This window comes from Scyliorhinus canicula, chromosome 16, assembly GCF_902713615.1.
Source record: "Scyliorhinus canicula chromosome 16, sScyCan1.1, whole genome shotgun sequence".
Lineage (NCBI taxonomy): Eukaryota > Metazoa > Chordata > Chondrichthyes > Carcharhiniformes > Scyliorhinidae > Scyliorhinus > Scyliorhinus canicula.
The window spans coordinates 135,054,869-135,073,319 of record NC_052161.1 but is presented as its reverse complement, the minus strand read 5'-3'; the positions used below and the strand labels follow the sequence as shown (position 1 = coordinate 135,073,319).

General features: G+C 47.8%; 1 protein-coding gene across 2 annotated transcripts in view; it reads right to left on the bottom strand.

Annotated features, from left to right (window-relative positions):
* Positions 1-5,833: 5,833 nt before the first annotated feature.
* The window catches only part of noc2l (NOC2-like nucleolar associated transcriptional repressor), a 185,613-nt gene continuing 172,995 nt past the window's right edge, over positions 5,834-18,451 (bottom strand). For both annotated transcript variants that reach the window (XM_038821980.1, XM_038821981.1), the window contains 2 exons: positions 16,312-16,416; positions 5,834-6,571 (listed from right to left, as the gene is read on the bottom strand). In XM_038821980.1, the coding sequence (XP_038677908.1) occupies positions 6,444-6,571; positions 16,312-16,416 (233 nt within the window). In that variant the 3' untranslated portion in view covers positions 5,834-6,443. The remainder of the gene's footprint in view (positions 6,572-16,311; positions 16,417-18,451) is intronic.

The window sequence follows — 18,451 nt, the reverse complement described above, 5'->3', positions numbered from 1 at the left end:
AATCCATGGACGTTGAAGGGTCTCAAGTCTTCCTTTCCTCATGGACTACTCCCGTTCTTCAGTCAAGCAGCATCTCCGGGAGGAATGCGACTGGGCGGCACGGTAGTGCAGTGGTTAGCACTGTTGCTTCACAGCACCAGGGCCCCAGGTTCGATTCATGCTTGGGTTACCATCTGTGTGGTAATCCCGTGGCTGCTTGGGCTTCCTCCGGGCGCTCTGATTCCTCCCACAAAGTCCCGAAGGACGTGTTTGTAGGTGAATTGGACATTCTGAATATTCCCTGTGTACCCGAACGTGGGTACCAGAATGTGGCGACGAGGGGATTTTCACAGTAACTTCATTGCAGTGTAATGTAAGCCCACTTGTGACAATAATCAAGTTTATTATTACTGTATTACCATTTTTAAAAACTAAATTTAGAGTACCCAATTCATTTTTCCCAATTAAGGGGCAATTTAGCGTGGCCAGTCCACCTAGCCTGCGCATTTTTGGGTTGTGGGAATGAAACCCACAGAATCACGGGGAGAATGTGCAAACTCCACACGGACAGCGACCCAGAGCCGGGATCGAACCTGCGCCGTGAGGCAGCAGGGCCAACACACTGCGCCATCGTGCTGTACTTCATTGAAATTGGAACAACTTATTACTCAATCCTGAATCCACGGTCTCGAAATCAGCACCATCTTGCGCCTTGAGACTTGAGGCCACTGATGGAGATAACACCTTTCAAAAGAGATGTTAAAACCGAAGGCAGGTTCTCCTGCCCAGATATTTCCATGGAAAAGTCCTTGGAACCAAGCAAATTGGCTAAGGGAGTTCTCCTAGTTCAAATACAATTATTTCTTCGCCTGACCCAAATATTTAGCCCTCTTGGAGAAGAATTGGTTTTAAATATATTTTTCACTAACAATGTAATATTTGACTTGCCATTCAAGGATTGACGTTGTTTGTTATGGGAAAGGCGCTGTTAGCCGGGGAGAGGAAGGCAGAATATTTTGCGATTTCTATCACGCATCGTTGGGTGGATGTCGTCCTGGGGAATGGGCCTGCGAGGGGTTGTTGGCAAACCCAAGTTTCTGTACCAAAATGGGGAAGGTGATTGAGGATTACATAGGGTTCAATAGGAATGGGGAGGTTTTGCCATCAGTGGTATTGGAAGCGTTGAAAGCAGTAGTGAGGGGCGAGGTCATCTTGCTTAAGGCCCAAGTGGACAGAGAGGCAAGAAAGGAGCAGCAACGGCTGGTAGAGGACATATTGAAGGTGGATGGAAGGTCTGCGGAGGATCCAACTCCGGATCTTCTGATGAGGTGAAGGAGCTACAGGTGACCTTTGACCTCGTGTCCACAGGAAAGGCGGCTCCGATGTTGAGGCGGGCTGTGTATGAGTACGGGGAGAAGGCCAGCCGCTTGTTGGCGGGCCAGCTGGAGAGCAGGTGAACAAGGCATTTGAGGAGTTCTATTAGAATTTGTATAAGTCAGAGCTTCCGGACATGAGGGAGTTTTTGGGGCAGCTGAGTGTCCCGAAGTAGGAGAGGAGGAGAGGGCAGAGTCGGAGGAGCCTGTCGGGGTGGAAGACGTACAGATAACGATAGGGAAAATGCTGACAGATAAGGCACTGGGGCTGGATGGTTTCCCAGTAAAGTTTTATAAAAGGTTTATGGATAAGTTGGCACTGCTGTTGGGAAATAGTTGAGGATGCAGTGGCGAAGGGGGGCACTGCCAGAGACAATGGGACATGTATCAATGTCATTGTTGCTTAAGAAGGATAATTACCCTGTGGAGTGTGAGTCCTATAGGCTGATATCTTTGTTGAATGTGAATGCGCTGGCTATAGAGCGCTTAGCCATAGCGCTGAGGTGTTCCTCCAGTAAATGGAGAGGGATAGTGAGGGTGGGACGGGGTAGAGCATACTGTGTCCCTGTATGCTGATGATTTGTTGCTGGGGGATATAATGGGACTACTTTGGGGCTTTTTCGGGCCACAAGTTAAATTTGGGAAAAAGTGAGTGTTTTGTGGTGTCTTCTCCAGGGGTGGGAGTTGGGGTGGGTGGGGGAAGATTGCCATTTCGGGTGGCAACAACCCACTTTAGGTATTTGGGAGTGCAGGCGGCTTGGGATTGGGCCGTCTCCGTAACTTGAACTTTACGAGTCCGGTGGGCAGCTTCAAGGTGGGTCTATTGAGGTGGGATTGTCTTCACCCATCATTGGCAGGTCGGGCGCAGGTGGTTAAGATGAACGTTGCGCCGCGGTTTTTATTGTTATTTCAGTGCTTCCTGGTCTTTTTGCCAAAATCGTTTTTTTATGGGGGTGGGCAGGTTGGTTTAGTCGTTTGTGTGGGCAGGTAAAGTGGCAAGGATTAGGAGGTCGGTACGTCAGAGCGGGCAGCCCTCGGGGGGGGGGGGGGGGGGCTTGGCCCTCCCAAACCTGTTGTGCTATTATTGGGCAGTGAATGCGGAGAAGACGTGGGGTTGGAGTAGGGAAACGAAGACTTTGTGGGTGAAGATAGAAGCAGGCTCTTGTAAGGGGTAGGGGTTGCGGGTGCTGGCAACGACACATCTCCAGTTTGCCCCAGGGAAGTTCTCAGGGAGTCCTGTGTGCTGGCCACGCTGAAAACATGGAGGCAATTTCGTCAGCACTTCAGGTTGGGGGTCGAAGTTGATGCTGATCCGAGGGAACCATGGGTTTGAGCCGGGGGGGGGGGGGGGGGGGGTGGGGTGGTGGGGGATAGATGCGGGGGTTTTGGGGATAAGAGGAAATTGAGATGAAGGGCTTTGCAAGTCCGGAGGAGTTGGGGGAGAAGTTTGGGGTTCCGCTTGGGGAGCTTCAGATACAAAATTTTACGAAAAAGGTTTTTCCATCCTTTCCAGGGGCAACGCCCTCCTTGTTGTTGGTGATGGGGTCGGAGGGCGGGGCCTTCTCAGCGATCTATGGGAGGATTTCAGATGAGGTAAGGCGTCTCTGGAGAGGGTGAAAGTTAAGTGGGAGGAGCTGGGGATTGCACTAGCAGAGGAATTGTGGTGTGAGGTGCTACGGAGGATCAATGCCTCAACTTTGCATGCGAGGCTGGGGTTAACACAGCTAAAGGTGGTACCTAGGGCGCCCCTGACAAAGTCGAGCAGGAGCTGGCTGTTTGAGGGGATGGAGGATATTTGTGAGAGGTGTCCGGCCAATCACATACACATGTTCTGATCCTGCCCGAAGGTGAAGACATTTTGGAGGTCATTATTCAGCACCATGTCGGCCATCTTGCATGTGGATTGAGAGCCCAGTCCCCTAGGGGCCATATTCGGGGTGTCAGATGTGCCAGAGTTGCAGATGGGAGCGGGGGCAGATGTGTTAGCCTTTGCCTCTTTGATCGCACGCAGGCAGGTTCTGTTGGGGTGGAGGTCAGCTCCTCCACCCTGTGTGTCAGTGTGGCTGGGGGATTTAATGGACTTCTTACACTTGAAAAACATAAAATTTGCTTTGAGAGGGGTAAGTGGGGGGTTCTGTAAAAGATGGGGTTTGTTCACACTACATTTCACGGAGCTGCTTACTGTCAACTGCTGGGATGGGGTCGGTTGGAGCAGATTCAGGGGTTGGTGGTGAGTTTATTTTGTTTTGTAATATCATATGTTAAACGTAAAATGTTACAATTTGAATAAAAATACTTTAGAAAAATTAATTTACAGGATGTGGGCATCGCTGGCTATGCCAGCATTTATATCCCATCCCTATTTGCCCTTCAGAAGATGGTGGTGAGCTGCCTTCTTGAACCGCTGCAATCCCAGAGGTGTAGGTACACCCACTGTGCTGTTATATTTCCAAATCAGGATGGTGAGTGACTTGGAGGGGAACCTCCAGGTGGTGGGGTTTCCAGGTATCTGCTGCTCTTGTCCTTCTAGATGGTTATGGTCGTGGGTTTGAAAGGTGCTGCCTGAGGAGCCTTGGTGAGTTCCTGCAATGCATCTTGTAGATATGATATTATCCCTTTATCTTATCACTGGATAGTAAAGATTAAGCCTCTCTAATCTCTAACTGGTTCTGTTGGCTGTATAATAGTCATAATTCAGCCAATAAAGTATCAAACACACATTAATTCCCAGTGGATTTCAGTATGGGTTAGTGCACCGGTTGCATTTTGAATGTGGGTATTTGGGGTTTCCCACTAGAGATTATGCGTCCCACTCCCAGGATTCTGCACACTTAGGAACAAGGGGATTACCCCGTTAGTCCTCATTAAATTACTGAAAGTTTTCAGCACTTCCTAAGCCCCAACAGGATGAAGGAATGAATTAACATTCGCACATTGCTAAACATGGCATCAAATCTAATTCAGCTTCTTAAAAATATCATAATTAGTCAATCTTCAGAGCCTTGATAATGGTTTCTGGATTCCTAGCAACGGGAAGTGGGCGAGTGAATCAGTCCTTTGGGCCTGTTCCACTATTTAATTAGATCAAGGTTGATTTGATTCGTACCTCAATGTTATTTATCTGCCATTAGTCCACGTGCCTCGGTACCCCACCTATAAAATGCCCTGACCTCTAATTTCAAGATTATGCGCACATCACCTTCGTCGCCCCCCCCCCCCCCCCCCCCCCGGCCTCCCCACCATCACCCAATCAGACTCCCACATCAGAGGAAACAGGTTTTCTTTATTTATAATATTGTCCACCATTCTGGGATTGGCAGATTTCTGATTTCACAACATGTTATTTGTTAAGCTCCTTGAAGGTGGAGCGGCAGGTGGATAGGGTGGTGAAGAAGGCATTCAGCATGCAAGGTTTCATTGGTCAGAATATTAAATACAGGAGTTGGGACGTCTTGTTGAAGTTATACAAGACATTGGTAAGATCACACATGGAATTCTGTGTTCAGTTCTGGTCACCCTATTATAGGAAGGATATTGTTAAACTAGAAAGAGTGTAGAAGAGATTAACGAGGATGCTACCAGGACTTGATGGTCTGAGTTATAAGGAGAGGCTGGATAGGCTGGGACCTTTTTCCCTGGAGTGTAGGAGGCTAAGCGGTGATCTTATTGAGGTCTATAAAATAATGAGGGGCATAGATAAGGTAGATAATCAACATCTTTTCCCAAAGATAAAGGAGTCTAGAAGTAGTGGGCGGTGAGAGAGGAGAGGTACAAAAGATACCAGAGAGGAAATTTCTTCACACAGAGGGTGGTGAGCATCTGGAACGGGCTGCCAGAGGCAATGGTAGAAGCGGGTACAAAAGCAGTTAGACAGTTACATGGGCAGGGTGGGTATGGGGGGGACGGGGCCAATGTAGGCAGGTGGGACTAGCTCAGTGATAGAAACTGGGCGGCATGGACAAGCTGGGCCGAAGGGCCTGATTCCATGCTGTAAACATCTATGACTCTAAACTGCCAGCTGATGGGAAAAGCAAATAACACACCTGGGAGAAAAACACAAGGTGACCCCCCCCCCCCCCCCCCAATACCCTTGTCATTTCCTTTCTCTCCCTGTCGGGATAATGTCATAGCACCCCACCCACCACCACACCCGATGACGCCAATACTTGCGCCTGAGCCTAGACTGTGAGGGTCAGCAGACTGGATGACTTTTGAAGGCCTGCTCACAGAGAGAAGACCTGTTTTTCCAAAAATCCGCAGCGTGCAATTTCCAGCTGGGGATACTGGATAGCAACAAGGTGCTGGAATCCTGGTTCCTTTGTCTCTCTCAAAGGGACATCTATCCCAGCTGTAGCACCAACAACTGCTCTGCGAATCAGGCCTTAACTTTACCATGTGAGCTACTGCTCTCCCACTCTGTCTCACACACATACAGCCGACAGACTCATAAGGAGCCCCAATAAGCCACGCCACAATGATGACTCCATGTTCTGTGAAAGCAGTACAAAACTGTCTCACCAATTATTTATTTTGATATAAAATAACTAAGAATTATTGGGAAACAACAGGGCAGGTGTAGACTTCTGAAACATAGAGGTCATGTAGAACAATACTGAATTAGAATCACAGGTGAAAGGTTGAAATCTGTAGACCGGGACGAGCTGTCCAGGTTTGACCCGATTGGATGATTTGCCACAGCCTCGTCATTGAAGGACAACTTCGTTCGGGTCAGCATCAACTATTCCTGATCCAATAGAAACCACCTGGAATTCTCCATCACAATTCCTGTTGCGACAGATTTGGCTAATTTCTGTCACTGGGCTATTATTGCCGTGGATATGGAAAAGCATCAAATGGTTTTGGTTTGTTGGTTCTGTATGTGTCTAATTGGGAAACTCATGGGCGAAGAGGATGTCAGGAGGCGACCACTAATGGTTTCACCATTTTGTCCGTTAACGATTTTTCCCGGGATTTTCCCCTTCGAGGACTGGGCAGTTCAGAGTCACCCAGACAGCAGTCAGCAACAACACGTTGGGATACGAACGAGTACAGAATTTTCATCAACTCCAGGATTCATATACTCCCATTCCATTAGTCTTCATCAGAGAACTCCAAATCTTCAACTACATCTTCATCTCCTTCTGTAAGCACCTTCAAGTCAGCCTGCGACATCTTCTTTGGAGCTGCTCGACTGGCTTTTGGAGAGACTCTATCTTCATCTGCTCGGGATTCAATGTAAAAATAGGTCATTAGAAAAGTAATAAGATCACTTAGACCGATATGATCTGAACACAAGCTCCATAGATCACACAAACTAAGACTAAAAAGATTAAAATATTGATGTGCACTTTATAAACGACCTTCACTTTCCCAGTTAAAAGCTTCATTGAAAATAATATTACATTTTCGAGTTTCTCAAGCTTCAATATAGTAATCCATCTCAGAATCATAGAATTTACAGTGCAGAAGGAGACCATTTGGCACATGGAGTCTGCACCGGCCCTTGGAAAGAGCACCCTACTTAAACCCAGGCATCCACCCTATCCCCGTAACCCAGTAACCCAACCTAACGGTTTTTGGGACATTCGGGGCAACTTAGCACGGCCAATCCACCAAACCTGCACATCTTTGGACTGTGGAAGGAAACCGGAGCACCCGGAGGAAACCCACGCACACACGTGGGGAGAAAGTCCAAACTCCACATAGACGGTCACCGGAATTGAACCCGGGAGCTGTGAGCCAGCAGTGCTAACCACTGTGCCACAACGCCGCCCCCCAACCTCGATGATTACAGAATAAAATGGCAGGCTAGTATCTATGTAGTCACTTTACACCTGCTCCAATTTCTGCCCAAGGTGTGTCAGCCCAGATTACTATCACATCCGAGCCAGATTCTGCTTTTGGTCTGTGCACCGAACTGCCCTGCCTGCGGAATACTGGATATAGATCAGGAATTGGAAAATTGGCTGATTTCTCTCCCCCTCGGAGGACAGCGAGGCACATGGGGATGATTACACCATTTGGCCCAGTCGGATCGCACCAACTAAATAGTGGGCCAGTCAAGTCCCAAGACTTGATGGTCTGCATGGGTCAATGCTCCGAACTAATACCCTTACCAGCAGACCATTGAGGAGCTAGCGACATGACTTCTTTGCGCATTCCCTGCCACTGCAAACACATTCCACCTCCCATTTAACTGCAAAGTTTCACGACAGCATTTCGTTGGTAATTGTCTCAACTATTGAACCTGCGCTGGCATATATTTGATGGACCAGCTGAGTCACACCGTTTAATTGATAATTCGTCAGCATCATTGCTGAATCTGAAGCACTTCATGAATCAGCCGGGTTAATTGCTCATCAGCCACAATATTAAACAGGAGCAGGTAAATCACAGAACTAAATTAATCAGGATACACCCAGGTACATCATGCCGGTCAAGCAGCAGCTATAGGACACCTTTCCCAGGACAATACCATCAATAAAGCATTGCTACTGCAATAGCGGCAATAAGGGTGTTTAGGGAGCAAGCTATCACCATCAATTACATACCTGCTAAAGGAATCGGAGCTTACGTGGAGGAAAAAAGTCCAAAGCATTAACTATAATTTATTAGGTCCATGATTGTGCTCTTTCTTCAGTGACAATTCTGCTGTATCGTTTCAAGGATAAATTCAGGATAAAGCTCTCTTAATGACTTTCCCCTATCATTTTTTCTCCCAAGCTATTATTTCTATTGATGTTTAGCTTAAAACTAGATTTCGCTTTTAAAGTGGCTTGCCACATTTATTGGCCTCCCGGCTGAAGGCACCAGTCTTGTACATGGCCTGGCCTCGAGCGAGCAGGCCGGGCTGCTTATCTCAGTGCTTGCAAACGAACTCTGCCCCTCCACGCACTGCGGATGCGGCAGTGCGGAGACCAGCCCGGCTCTGGGCGGTCTGAGGCTGCGGTTCCACCACAGTTTTTCTTTTCAAAATTTCATTTTTTCCAATTAAGGGGCAATTTAGCGTGGCCAATCCACCTAGCTTGCACATCTTTGGGTTGTGGGGGGCGAAACCCACGCAGACACAGGGAGAATGTGCAAATTCCATACAGACAGTGACCCAGAGCCGGGATCGAACCTGGGACTTCGGCGCCGTGAGGAAGCAGGGCTAACCCACCACACCGCCCACAGTTGATGTGAACCCAAGCCCCTGAGATATGGTATTGTGACTGGGGGAACCTACCCCATCTCATGGCTCCAGTGGGCTCACCAATCCACTGTCAGTTTCACACTCGCGAGCATCCACACTCACCTCTCTCGATAGTGGGACACTATAACAGTAAAATGCAATGCTGCGTCTAGTTGTCAGAGAACTCCCAAGTTGCTGATTGGACTGATCGGTTTTTTTCAAGAATGGCATTCTCCCATGTCATTTCACGTTTGTAATTTGAAAGAGGAGTTAGATTTAGCTCTGGAGATTAAAGGTGTTAAGGGATATGGGGTGGGTGAGGCTGGATCAGGGTATTGAACAGCCATCAGCCATGATCAGATTGAATGGTAGAGCAGGCTCGAAGGGCCGAATGGCCTCCTCCTGATCATGCTCTGCCCAGGAGACCAGGTGTGCCTGGGATTTGGCACCGCCCTTGAGGCTCTGTAGTCTTCTCAAGGATGGAGAATTAGCCCAGATGTCCACGTTGCGATTGAGCCAGACAGCACATCAGGACAATGAGCCCATCTGCAGACTGAAAGTCGCCATAGTCCCCGAGGACCTAAGGCTGCTCTTGCGGGAGAGCTCACTGGTGGTGATTCACCACACGAGGCGAGGGGCAAGGTTAAGAGGGGCCTTCATGGGTAACCTCAGCCGGTACGGTAATTGAACCCTCGCTGCTGGCTTTGCTCCGTATCACTAACCAGCCGTCCAGCCAACTGAGCTATAGTTTTGGTCGGGGCAAGTTTTCAGCCAAAGTTTCTCTCATTTGGATTTAGTATCAACTCGCAACTGTGGGGCTAAGGTGGAGGAAATTGGCCAAATGGATATTGACGTGTATTTATTTTAAGAAACAAAAAATCAAAACGTTGGCTAGATTTTAATAGAAAATACCAGGAATGGGAAAGAAAGTAAATGGGACAAGGAGAATTTCCAGGATTATTTGACCTGGTCCATCTCTCATGGCACATCTTCCGGCCAATCCAGGAACGGGCTCCAGAGCAAAAACAAATTGCATTTACATATCACCTTTCTTGCCGTAAAACATCCCCAGAGTGTCCCCCAGAAATGTTATCAAATTAAATTTGAAATGAGCAGTCAGGTGGGAAGCCAGTGAGAGGCACTAAATAAGGGGGGGAAAATTGCATTTATTGAGCGTCTTTCAGGACCAAATGAAGACTCAAAGCGCTTTACAGCCAGTGATGCCCTTTCGAAATGGAGTCACTGCTGTAATGTCGGAAACGCAACAGCTAATTTTCACGCAGCACGTTCCCACAATCAGCAAAGCGATGATGAGCCAGATAGTCTGTCTTTTGTGATGTCATTTGAGGGGTAAATATTAGCCAGGACACCAGGGATAACAGTCCTGCTCTTCTTTCCAAAAGTGCCACGGGATCTTTATGGCCACCTGAGAGAGCGTGATTTCACCCCTCATTTGAAAATGAAAACTCTTGACAGTGCAGGACTCCCTCAGTACCCCACTGGAGTGTGCACTCGTGTCCTGGAGTGGGCCTTGAACACACAGCCTTTGGATTCAGAGGAGTGTGTGCTGGAAGGAACTTGCTAAATCCTGGTCTGTGGTTAGCACTGCTGCCTCACGGCGCCGAGGACCTGGTTCCGACCCCGGCCCCAGTCCTTGCGGAATTTACACATTCTCCCCGTGCCTGCGTGGGTCTCACCCCCAAAACCCAACGACCTTCAGGGTAGGATGATTGGCCACAATAAATGGCCACTTAATTGGAAAAAAAAGAATTGGATACTCTTTAATTTTTTTTTTAAATCTCAGGGAAACCGAGAGTCCATCTGGTGGCCACATGATAGAATTGCACCAACCCGAATCCCCTGTGTGAAGGTGAATCCCAGAAGACCCACAGTTTGGGAGTTCTAATGGTTGGCAGCCCATAAAAAGATCCAAACTCAACGGTATTTGTAACACCTCGCATTCAGAAGAGATCACCACCTACAAGGACCACAACCTCAGCAGTGAGAATCCTCAAATTTCTCATACCCTTTTAGTCCCTGTTATTTTTTTATCCTTTTCCTACCCCCTACCGTGTGTTTGTCTCGAGTGTGTCTGGGTGGAGGGTAGGATGGGGCTTTGACCAATGTTCCAATATTTCCATTATATGGTCATCTTTTACTCTCGTCATGAACAAACACTTTGTTAATGTTTTACTTATAAACCTGGTGCCTGTAACTCATTGGAACAGTCAAGGCTTAAAGATCTCAGGGAAATGTACCAATTATTGATGTTGGGTCTCCGGGGTCTGTGAGGCTGGAACTGACCAGGGTGTCGTCATAGTGCTACCACTGAGTTAGGGCTGAGCAATAAAAACAACAGCAACTTGTAATTATATAGCACCTTTACTGTAATAAAACATCCCAAAGCACTTTATAGGAGCATTAAATTGCAAAATATTAGCCACAAGAGGAGATATTAGGTCGGATGGCTTGGTTAAAAATGTCTGAAAGGAGGGAAGAGGGATAGAGAGGTGGTGAGGTTTAGCGAGAGAATTGTAGAGCTTTGGGTCTTCGCGATTGAAGACATAATCATAAATGGAGTGTTTAAAATCGGGGTGCTGAAGAGACCATAGAGTCATAGATGTTTACAGCATAGAAACAGGCCCTTCGGCCCAGCTTGTCCATGCTGCCCAGTTTCTATCACTAAGCTAGTCCCACTTGCCCACATTTGGCCCATGTCCCTCTATACCCACACTGCCCATGTAACTGTCTAACTGCATATTAAAAGACAAAATTGTGCCCACCTCTACCACTGTCTCTGCCAGCCCGTTCCAGATGCTCACCACCCTCTGTGTGAAGAAATTTCCCCTCTGGTCTCTTTTGTATCTCTCCCCTCTCACCATAAACCTATGCCCTCTAGTTCTCGACTCCTCTACCTTTGGGAAACGATGTTGGCTATCTACCTCATCGATGCCCCTCATTATTTTCTGGACCAGGATTAGATGAGTGCAGATAGCTTGAAAGTTGTGGAGCTGGAGGAGATTACAGAGGAGGGAGAGGCCAAACCGCGAAGCGATGAGAATTATAAAATCCAGGCATTGCATCCGGGGGGAGGGGGGAATCAATGTAGGTCAGCGAGCACCGGGGTAACTAGCCAAAAGGAAGAATGGAGTAGCAGTTCCAGGCAAGTTACAGCCTGGCGAGTTGGGATCTGGGAGAGATTGGCTCAGAGGTGTAGCCCTCTGGGACGGCCACTTACGACAAGAAACATGGACGTTCGCAAAGCCTAACGGGCAAAATGGGCAATGTAAGGTTCAGGCAGACTCAGAGCCTGAATGTATATTTGTGAGCGAAGAATCCAGATAGCATCAAAATCCCCAACCGATTAGCATTTTGATGGCCCATCTCCGTAAGACAAAAGACTTGAGTGACCGATACAATCCCAGACATTTCGGCGCCACTCCCTTTACTCAGGAAGCCTAAACAACAGGGTCAATGACCGCTTAGGACACGCCCAGCCATCAAGGCACTCACCCCTTTATTGGCTCAAATCGAATACAGTGGTCAAAAATTACCCAATTAATGGGGTCCAAACCGAAGAACCGCCCAAAAGAGCACAAAACTCCCCAAGGATAAAGAGAGAGACCATGTGTTCGATCTCTCTTGGACTTGGTGCTCCGGCAACATCCACCTCCAAGTGCAGCACCACCAGAGGCAAGTTCAAGTTCAACGCCCGCTACCAGACGGAGGAGCCCAGCTGAGCAGCAGTTACTTCTCCAGACCTGATAGATCCAGATTCGAACAAAGGCCACTGTTCCTCTGACCTAAGCCGGGTGCCTGAAGTTAAGTACAGGTTGTCATAGTTGTTAGGTGTAGTTTAACTAGTAATGTTTATGTTGCATGTTAATCTTGTGTGTAAATAAAGTACCATTGATCTTGAACTAACTAACTGGTGTTTGGCGCTTTGATCGATACCCGGTTGAACCTTGTGCTGGTATCATTTGATACCTGGCGACTCTGAGCAATATAATATCGAGACCTAAAGAAAGAAGGGAAACCTTATTGATTGCCATATTTATAGCAGATAAAAAAGGCAACAGAGGGACTGTGCAGAGAATGTGAGCTGAACGTGACCAGACTGGGGTTGTGCGGCGTAGTGACTGGCAGGAACCAAAGCATTTTCAAAAAGCCACACTGGGACTGGAGGATTGGGTCAGCGTCAAAGGAGAAAGACAATGACTGGTGATCAGGTCCGTCCCACCCATCCCTTGTTGGATCTTCGAGGACTTGTCAAATCTCAAGCTTTAAAATATATCTGTGCAACATCCATGAGCGCTCACCGTACAAAGAATACACAAGTGACTTCAAAACTCTCAGATAACAGAACCTGATTAACCGACACCTCTTACTAAATATAGTCCCAAAGCTGCATCCAAACAGGAAGCAGCGAACCTGACCAACTTCACACCGCTTCTTCAACTCAAAAACAAAATCTCCAAGCCGTCAGGGGATCGAGCCGAGCTGTCACGCATCAAGCAATTAACACGTTGGCAGAAATTATTATTTTGGTCTCTCCTGGGAGGGAGCTGGGGGGGGGGGGGGGGGGGGGGGAGAAGAGAAGAGAGAGAGACTGCACTGTGTAAACGATCGCTCGTTACGATACTGAATCTTTTGGGAAATGTGGGGGGGCGGGAAAGGACGGATTGTTGTTCATGTGTCCGCATGCGCAATTGCACTAGAACTGCAGGATGCAGCTGTATTCAACTCTCGTCGCCCATCAAATTGCCACAACATTTTTCTTTCTGAACCTGTCCAAAATTATTTTTCTTGGGAGGTGCTGACACTGCCCATGGGCTCACTAGGTACTACTAGAGTCACCGTTTTATAGCATGGAAAGAGGCCCTTCGGCCCAGCGTGTTCGCGCCAGCCATCAAACACCTAGTTATTTTAATCCCATTTCCCGTAGCCTTGTATGCTGTGGCATTTCAAGTTCTCATCTAATTACTTCTGTGAGGGTTCCTGCATCTACCCCCCCCCCCCCTCCCCCCCTTACAGGCAGAGAGTTCCATTTTGCCACCATACTCTGGGTGGAAGGGTTTTTCTTCGAAACCCCTACAAAACCTCCTGCATCTTACCTCAAATCTATGCCTCCTGGTTATTGACCCCTCCGCTAAGGGGAAAAGTTCCTCCCTATCCACCCTATGCCCCTCGTGATTTTATACACCTCAATCATGTCGCACCTCAGTCTTCTCTGCTCCAGTAAACATGACCCCAGCTTAACCAGTCTTTCTTCATAGGTGAAACGCTCCAGCCCAGGCAACATCCTGGTGAATCTCCCCTGCACCCTCTCGAGTCCAATCATACCCTTCCTACAGTGTGGTGGCCAGAACTGTACACAATACTCCATGGAGTATCTATGGAATTCCTTGCCCTATCAATGGAATTCCTTGCCCAGTGAAGCAGTTGAGGCTCCTTCACTGAAAGTTTTTAAAATAAAGATAGATAGTTTGTTGAAGAATAAAGGGATTAAGGGTTATGGTGTTCGGGCCGGAAAGTGGAACTGAGTCCACAAAAGATCAACCATGGTCTCATTGAATGGCGGAGCAGGCGCGAGGGGCCAGATGGCCGACTCCTGCTCCTAGTTCTTATGTTCCAGCTGTGGCCGAACGAGTGTTTTACCTAGCTCCATCATAACCTCCCTGATCTTTTAATCTATACCTCGATTAAGAAAGGCAAGTATCCCATATGCCTTCTTAACCATCTTATTTACCTGGCCTGCTGTTTTCAGGGATCTACTGACATACACACCAAGCTCCCCCTGATCCTCTGTACTTCCTACGGTTCTACCATTCATTGAATATTCCCTTGCCTTGTACGTCCACCTAAAAAGTATTACTTCACACTTTTCAGGGTTAATTTTCCCCTGTTCTGCCCAGCTGACCTGCCCGTCTATATCGCCCTGTAATCTATGGCTTTTCTCCTCACTATTTATCACACCACACATTTTTGCATCTTCTGCAAACTTACTGATTATACCTCCTACATTCACATCCAGATCATTAATGTAGACTACAAACGGCAAGGGAACCAGCACCGATCCCTGTAGTACACCACTAAACATGGCTTTCAGTCACAGAAACAACCTTTAACTATCACCCTCTGCCTCCTGCCACTAAGCCAAATTTGGATCCAAAATATTTGCCAAATTACTCTGGTCAAAAGCCTTACTAAAGTCCACGTGGACTACATCAACTGCACTGCCCTCATCTGCCCTTTGACGAAGCCACGCGGACTGTCCTTGATTAATCCTTGCCTCCCCCAGGGTAGATTAATTCTGTCCCTCAGAATTTTTTCCAACAGTTTCCCACTGAAGTTAGACTCACTGGCCAGCAATTTCCTGGTTTTCCCCACTTCCCTTCTTGAATTCACATTTGCTGTCCTCCTTACAATCTCCTCCCTTGCCTCCCTTTGCTGTACTATTGTGTGCGGTAATGGACTTGGGGAAGGCCAAGGCGGCGAGCAAATACACAGCAAATGGTAGGATAGTGAGGATTGTAGAGGAACAGAGGGACCTTGGGGTGCATGTCCACAGATCCCTGAAGAGGAGTGGGCACGTGGATAAAATGAGATTTATTAGCCAAGGCATAGAATATAAGAGCAGGGAGGCTACACCGGAACTGTACAAGACACCAGTTAGGACACAGCTGGGGGAGCGTGCGCAGTTTTGGTCCGCACACTATCAGGAAGATGTGATTGCATTCAAGAGCGTATAGATGAGGAGGTTGCCTGAACTGGAGAACTGAGTAAAGATTGGATAGGTTGAGGTTGTTTCCTTTAGAATAGGGGTGGCTAAGCCTAATTGACGACTATAGCATTATTAGAGATCCACATAGAATGATCTTATTCCTTTGGTTGAGGGGACCATAACCAGGTGTCACAACACTCATTTTTTTTTTTAAATTTAGATTACCCAATTATTTTTTCCAATTAAGGGGGCAATTTAGCGTGGCCAATCCACCTACTCTGCACATTTTTGGATTGTGGGGGCGAAACCCACGCAAACACGGGGAGAATGTGCAAACTCCACACGGACAGTGACCCAGAGCCGGGATCGAACCTGGGACCTCAGCGCCGTGAGGCGGTTGTGCTAACCACTAGGCCACCGTGCTGCCCGTCACAACACTCATAAGGTAGGAAGGTTAGAGGGGATTCAAGAAGAATTTCTTTTACTTGGAGGGTGGTGGGGATCTGGAACTCGCTGTTGAATGGGTGATCGAGACAGAAATCTTCATTACTCGAGAAGTACTTGGATAGGTACTTGAAGTGCCATCTCCTACGAGGCAATGGATTAAGAGCTGGAAAGTGGGATTAAGCTGGTAGATAATTGCTGGCTGTGCAGATACGATGTGCTGGATGGCCTCCTTCCATAGTGTAAACTTCGACGGTTCTAAATAATCACATTTCCCCAAATTAATCGAATACAGAATTCATATCTCGTTTGGAGTTTGCTGATGTTTCTTCTGCCCTCCCTGCTGTCCCAATAAAAGTATCTTGCTGCATTTCAAACTTATGTCCACAGGGTTGGATACAGTTCTTACAGATTAATTAGACAGTCTCAAAGTTTGAAAAATACCATAACCTGTTCACATTCCCTCACATCGCTGGCCCTTGAGAACAGGTTATGGCATTCCTCGGACAAATACATTATCCTGTTTACACAGGCACTGCATCAAAGACTAATTGCACTCTCATAATAAGGACCCCTTCCCCCTCCCCACCACACACACCACAACCCCCAGGAATACGCACCGTCTGATTCATCTTCACAAGGTAACATGTCATCCTCCTCTTCATCTGCACCGCTCATGTCAGACAGGTCGTCCAGGAAATTGTCATTATCCTTCTTGGACCCTCCTGTAACAGCAGAGATTGCAGTCAATGTCAAAATTAAGAGAGCCAAGTACTTTGTAGTGTCTACTCAATCAAGTAAACAAAGTCATTTTACAATCATCAGTGTTAACCAGGAGTTGTGGGGAACTGTCTAGCACAGACTGGTTGACTCATCCAAGTGCTGGTCTTTGTACATCTGCCGGTAGAGTCTATTCTGGCTTTTGTATATCTGGAAACATCTGAAATTGACTTGTGATGTCACCATGTCAATTTATCAAGTGACTCAACAGGAACAGTTATTCCAAAATATATTCCCTACCTCCAAAGAACAGGGCCTGGACTGAGAATTAAAAAACAAAACATCATTCTTGGGATGTGGGCATCGCTGGCCGGGCCGGCATTTATTGTCCATCCCGGAGGACATTTGAGACTCAACCACATTGCTGTGGGTCTGGAGTCACATATCGGCCAGACCAGGTAAGGACGGCAGATTTCTTTCCCTAAAAAGGTATTGGCAAACCAGATGGGTTTTTACAACAATGGTTCCATGGTCATCATTAGACTTTTAATTCCAAAGTTTTGTTGAATTCAAATTTCACCACCTGCCTTAACGGGATTTGAAACTGGGTCCCAGAGCATTACCCATGGTCTCTGGATTAACAGTCCAGCGCCAATACCACTGCGCCACTGCCTCCCCTCAGGAACGTGTAAAAGAGGGCAGCGCAGTGGTTAGCTCTGCTGCCTCACATTGCCAAGGTCCCAAGTTCGATCCCGGCTATGTCCGTGTGGAGTTTGCACATTCTCCCCGTGTCTACGTGGGTTTCGCCCCCGCAACCCAAAGACGTAAAGATGTGCAGGATAGGTGGATTGGCCACATCAAATTGCCCCTTAATTGGAAAAAAAGAATTAGGTACTCTAAATTTATTTATTTTTTTAAAAAGGAATGCGCAAAAGGATCAGAAAAGGTTGTTCAAGTTAGAACGAGGGAGCCGTGTTTCACTGGGGCTCGATATGGACCCTTCAACTTTGGAAATTGGCTTCTCTTCCAGCCCAGATAAACAGAATTAGCATCTTGTATATCTGCAGGCTGTATGGGTTCAACATAGTACGAGCCAGTCCAGTTCCTAGTAGGTTAAGCTGTACTCCCAAACTTATTATATTACTATTGGGCGTGAACAGGAGAAGGTGAGGGGTTGGATCATTGGGGGGAGGGGTGGATTTTCTATGGGTTAGGCTGGAGGAAGGTCTGTGTAAGGGGTCGGGGTTGAGGGTGCCGGCAACGGCGCTGCTTCCGTTGGTGCCGGGCAAGAACTCTGTCGATTAGAGGGAATCATAGGTTTGAGCCGGAGAGGTTGGACAGGAGATTTCGGAGGTGGAAGGAGAGGGGCGTGAAGGTAATAAAATACCTGTTTCTGGGGTGGGGGGAAGTTTGCGAGGTTGGAGGAGTTGGGGGAAGAAGTACGGACTGGCACAAAGGGAACAGTTTAGGTACCTGCAGCTCCGAGACTTTGCAAGGAAGGAATTTCTGAGCTTCCCAATAGCACCGCCCCCCCCCCTCTGGTTGGAAGAGGTACTGCCTGATTGGAGAAGGGGGTGGTGCTGACGATTTACGGGAAGATTCTGGAACTGGACGGGATTAAGACCAACTGGGAAGAAGAGTCGGAGGAGGTAATGGAAGAGGGTCTGTGGTGTGAGATGCAACGAGAGTGAATGCCTCAACCTCATGCGCGAGGTTGTGGCTGATCCAGCTGAATAGGGTGTACCTCACAAAAGAGAGGATGAGCCGGCTCTTTGAGGGGGTGCAGGGTCTCTTTGAGCGGTGCGGGGGGGCGCCCCGCAACCATGTACGTATGTTTTGGTCCTGTCCAAAGTTGGAGAGGTACTGGAGGGAGGTCTTTAGCATCATCTCGGGGGTACTACATGTGGACTTGGAACCGGGTCCTCTGGAGGCCATCTTCGGGGTGTTGGACCGGCCCAAGCAGCAGGCGGGTGCGAGGGCAGATGTTTTAGCCTTTGCCTGGCTGATTGCACAGAGGCGGGTCTTGTTGGGGCGGCGGCC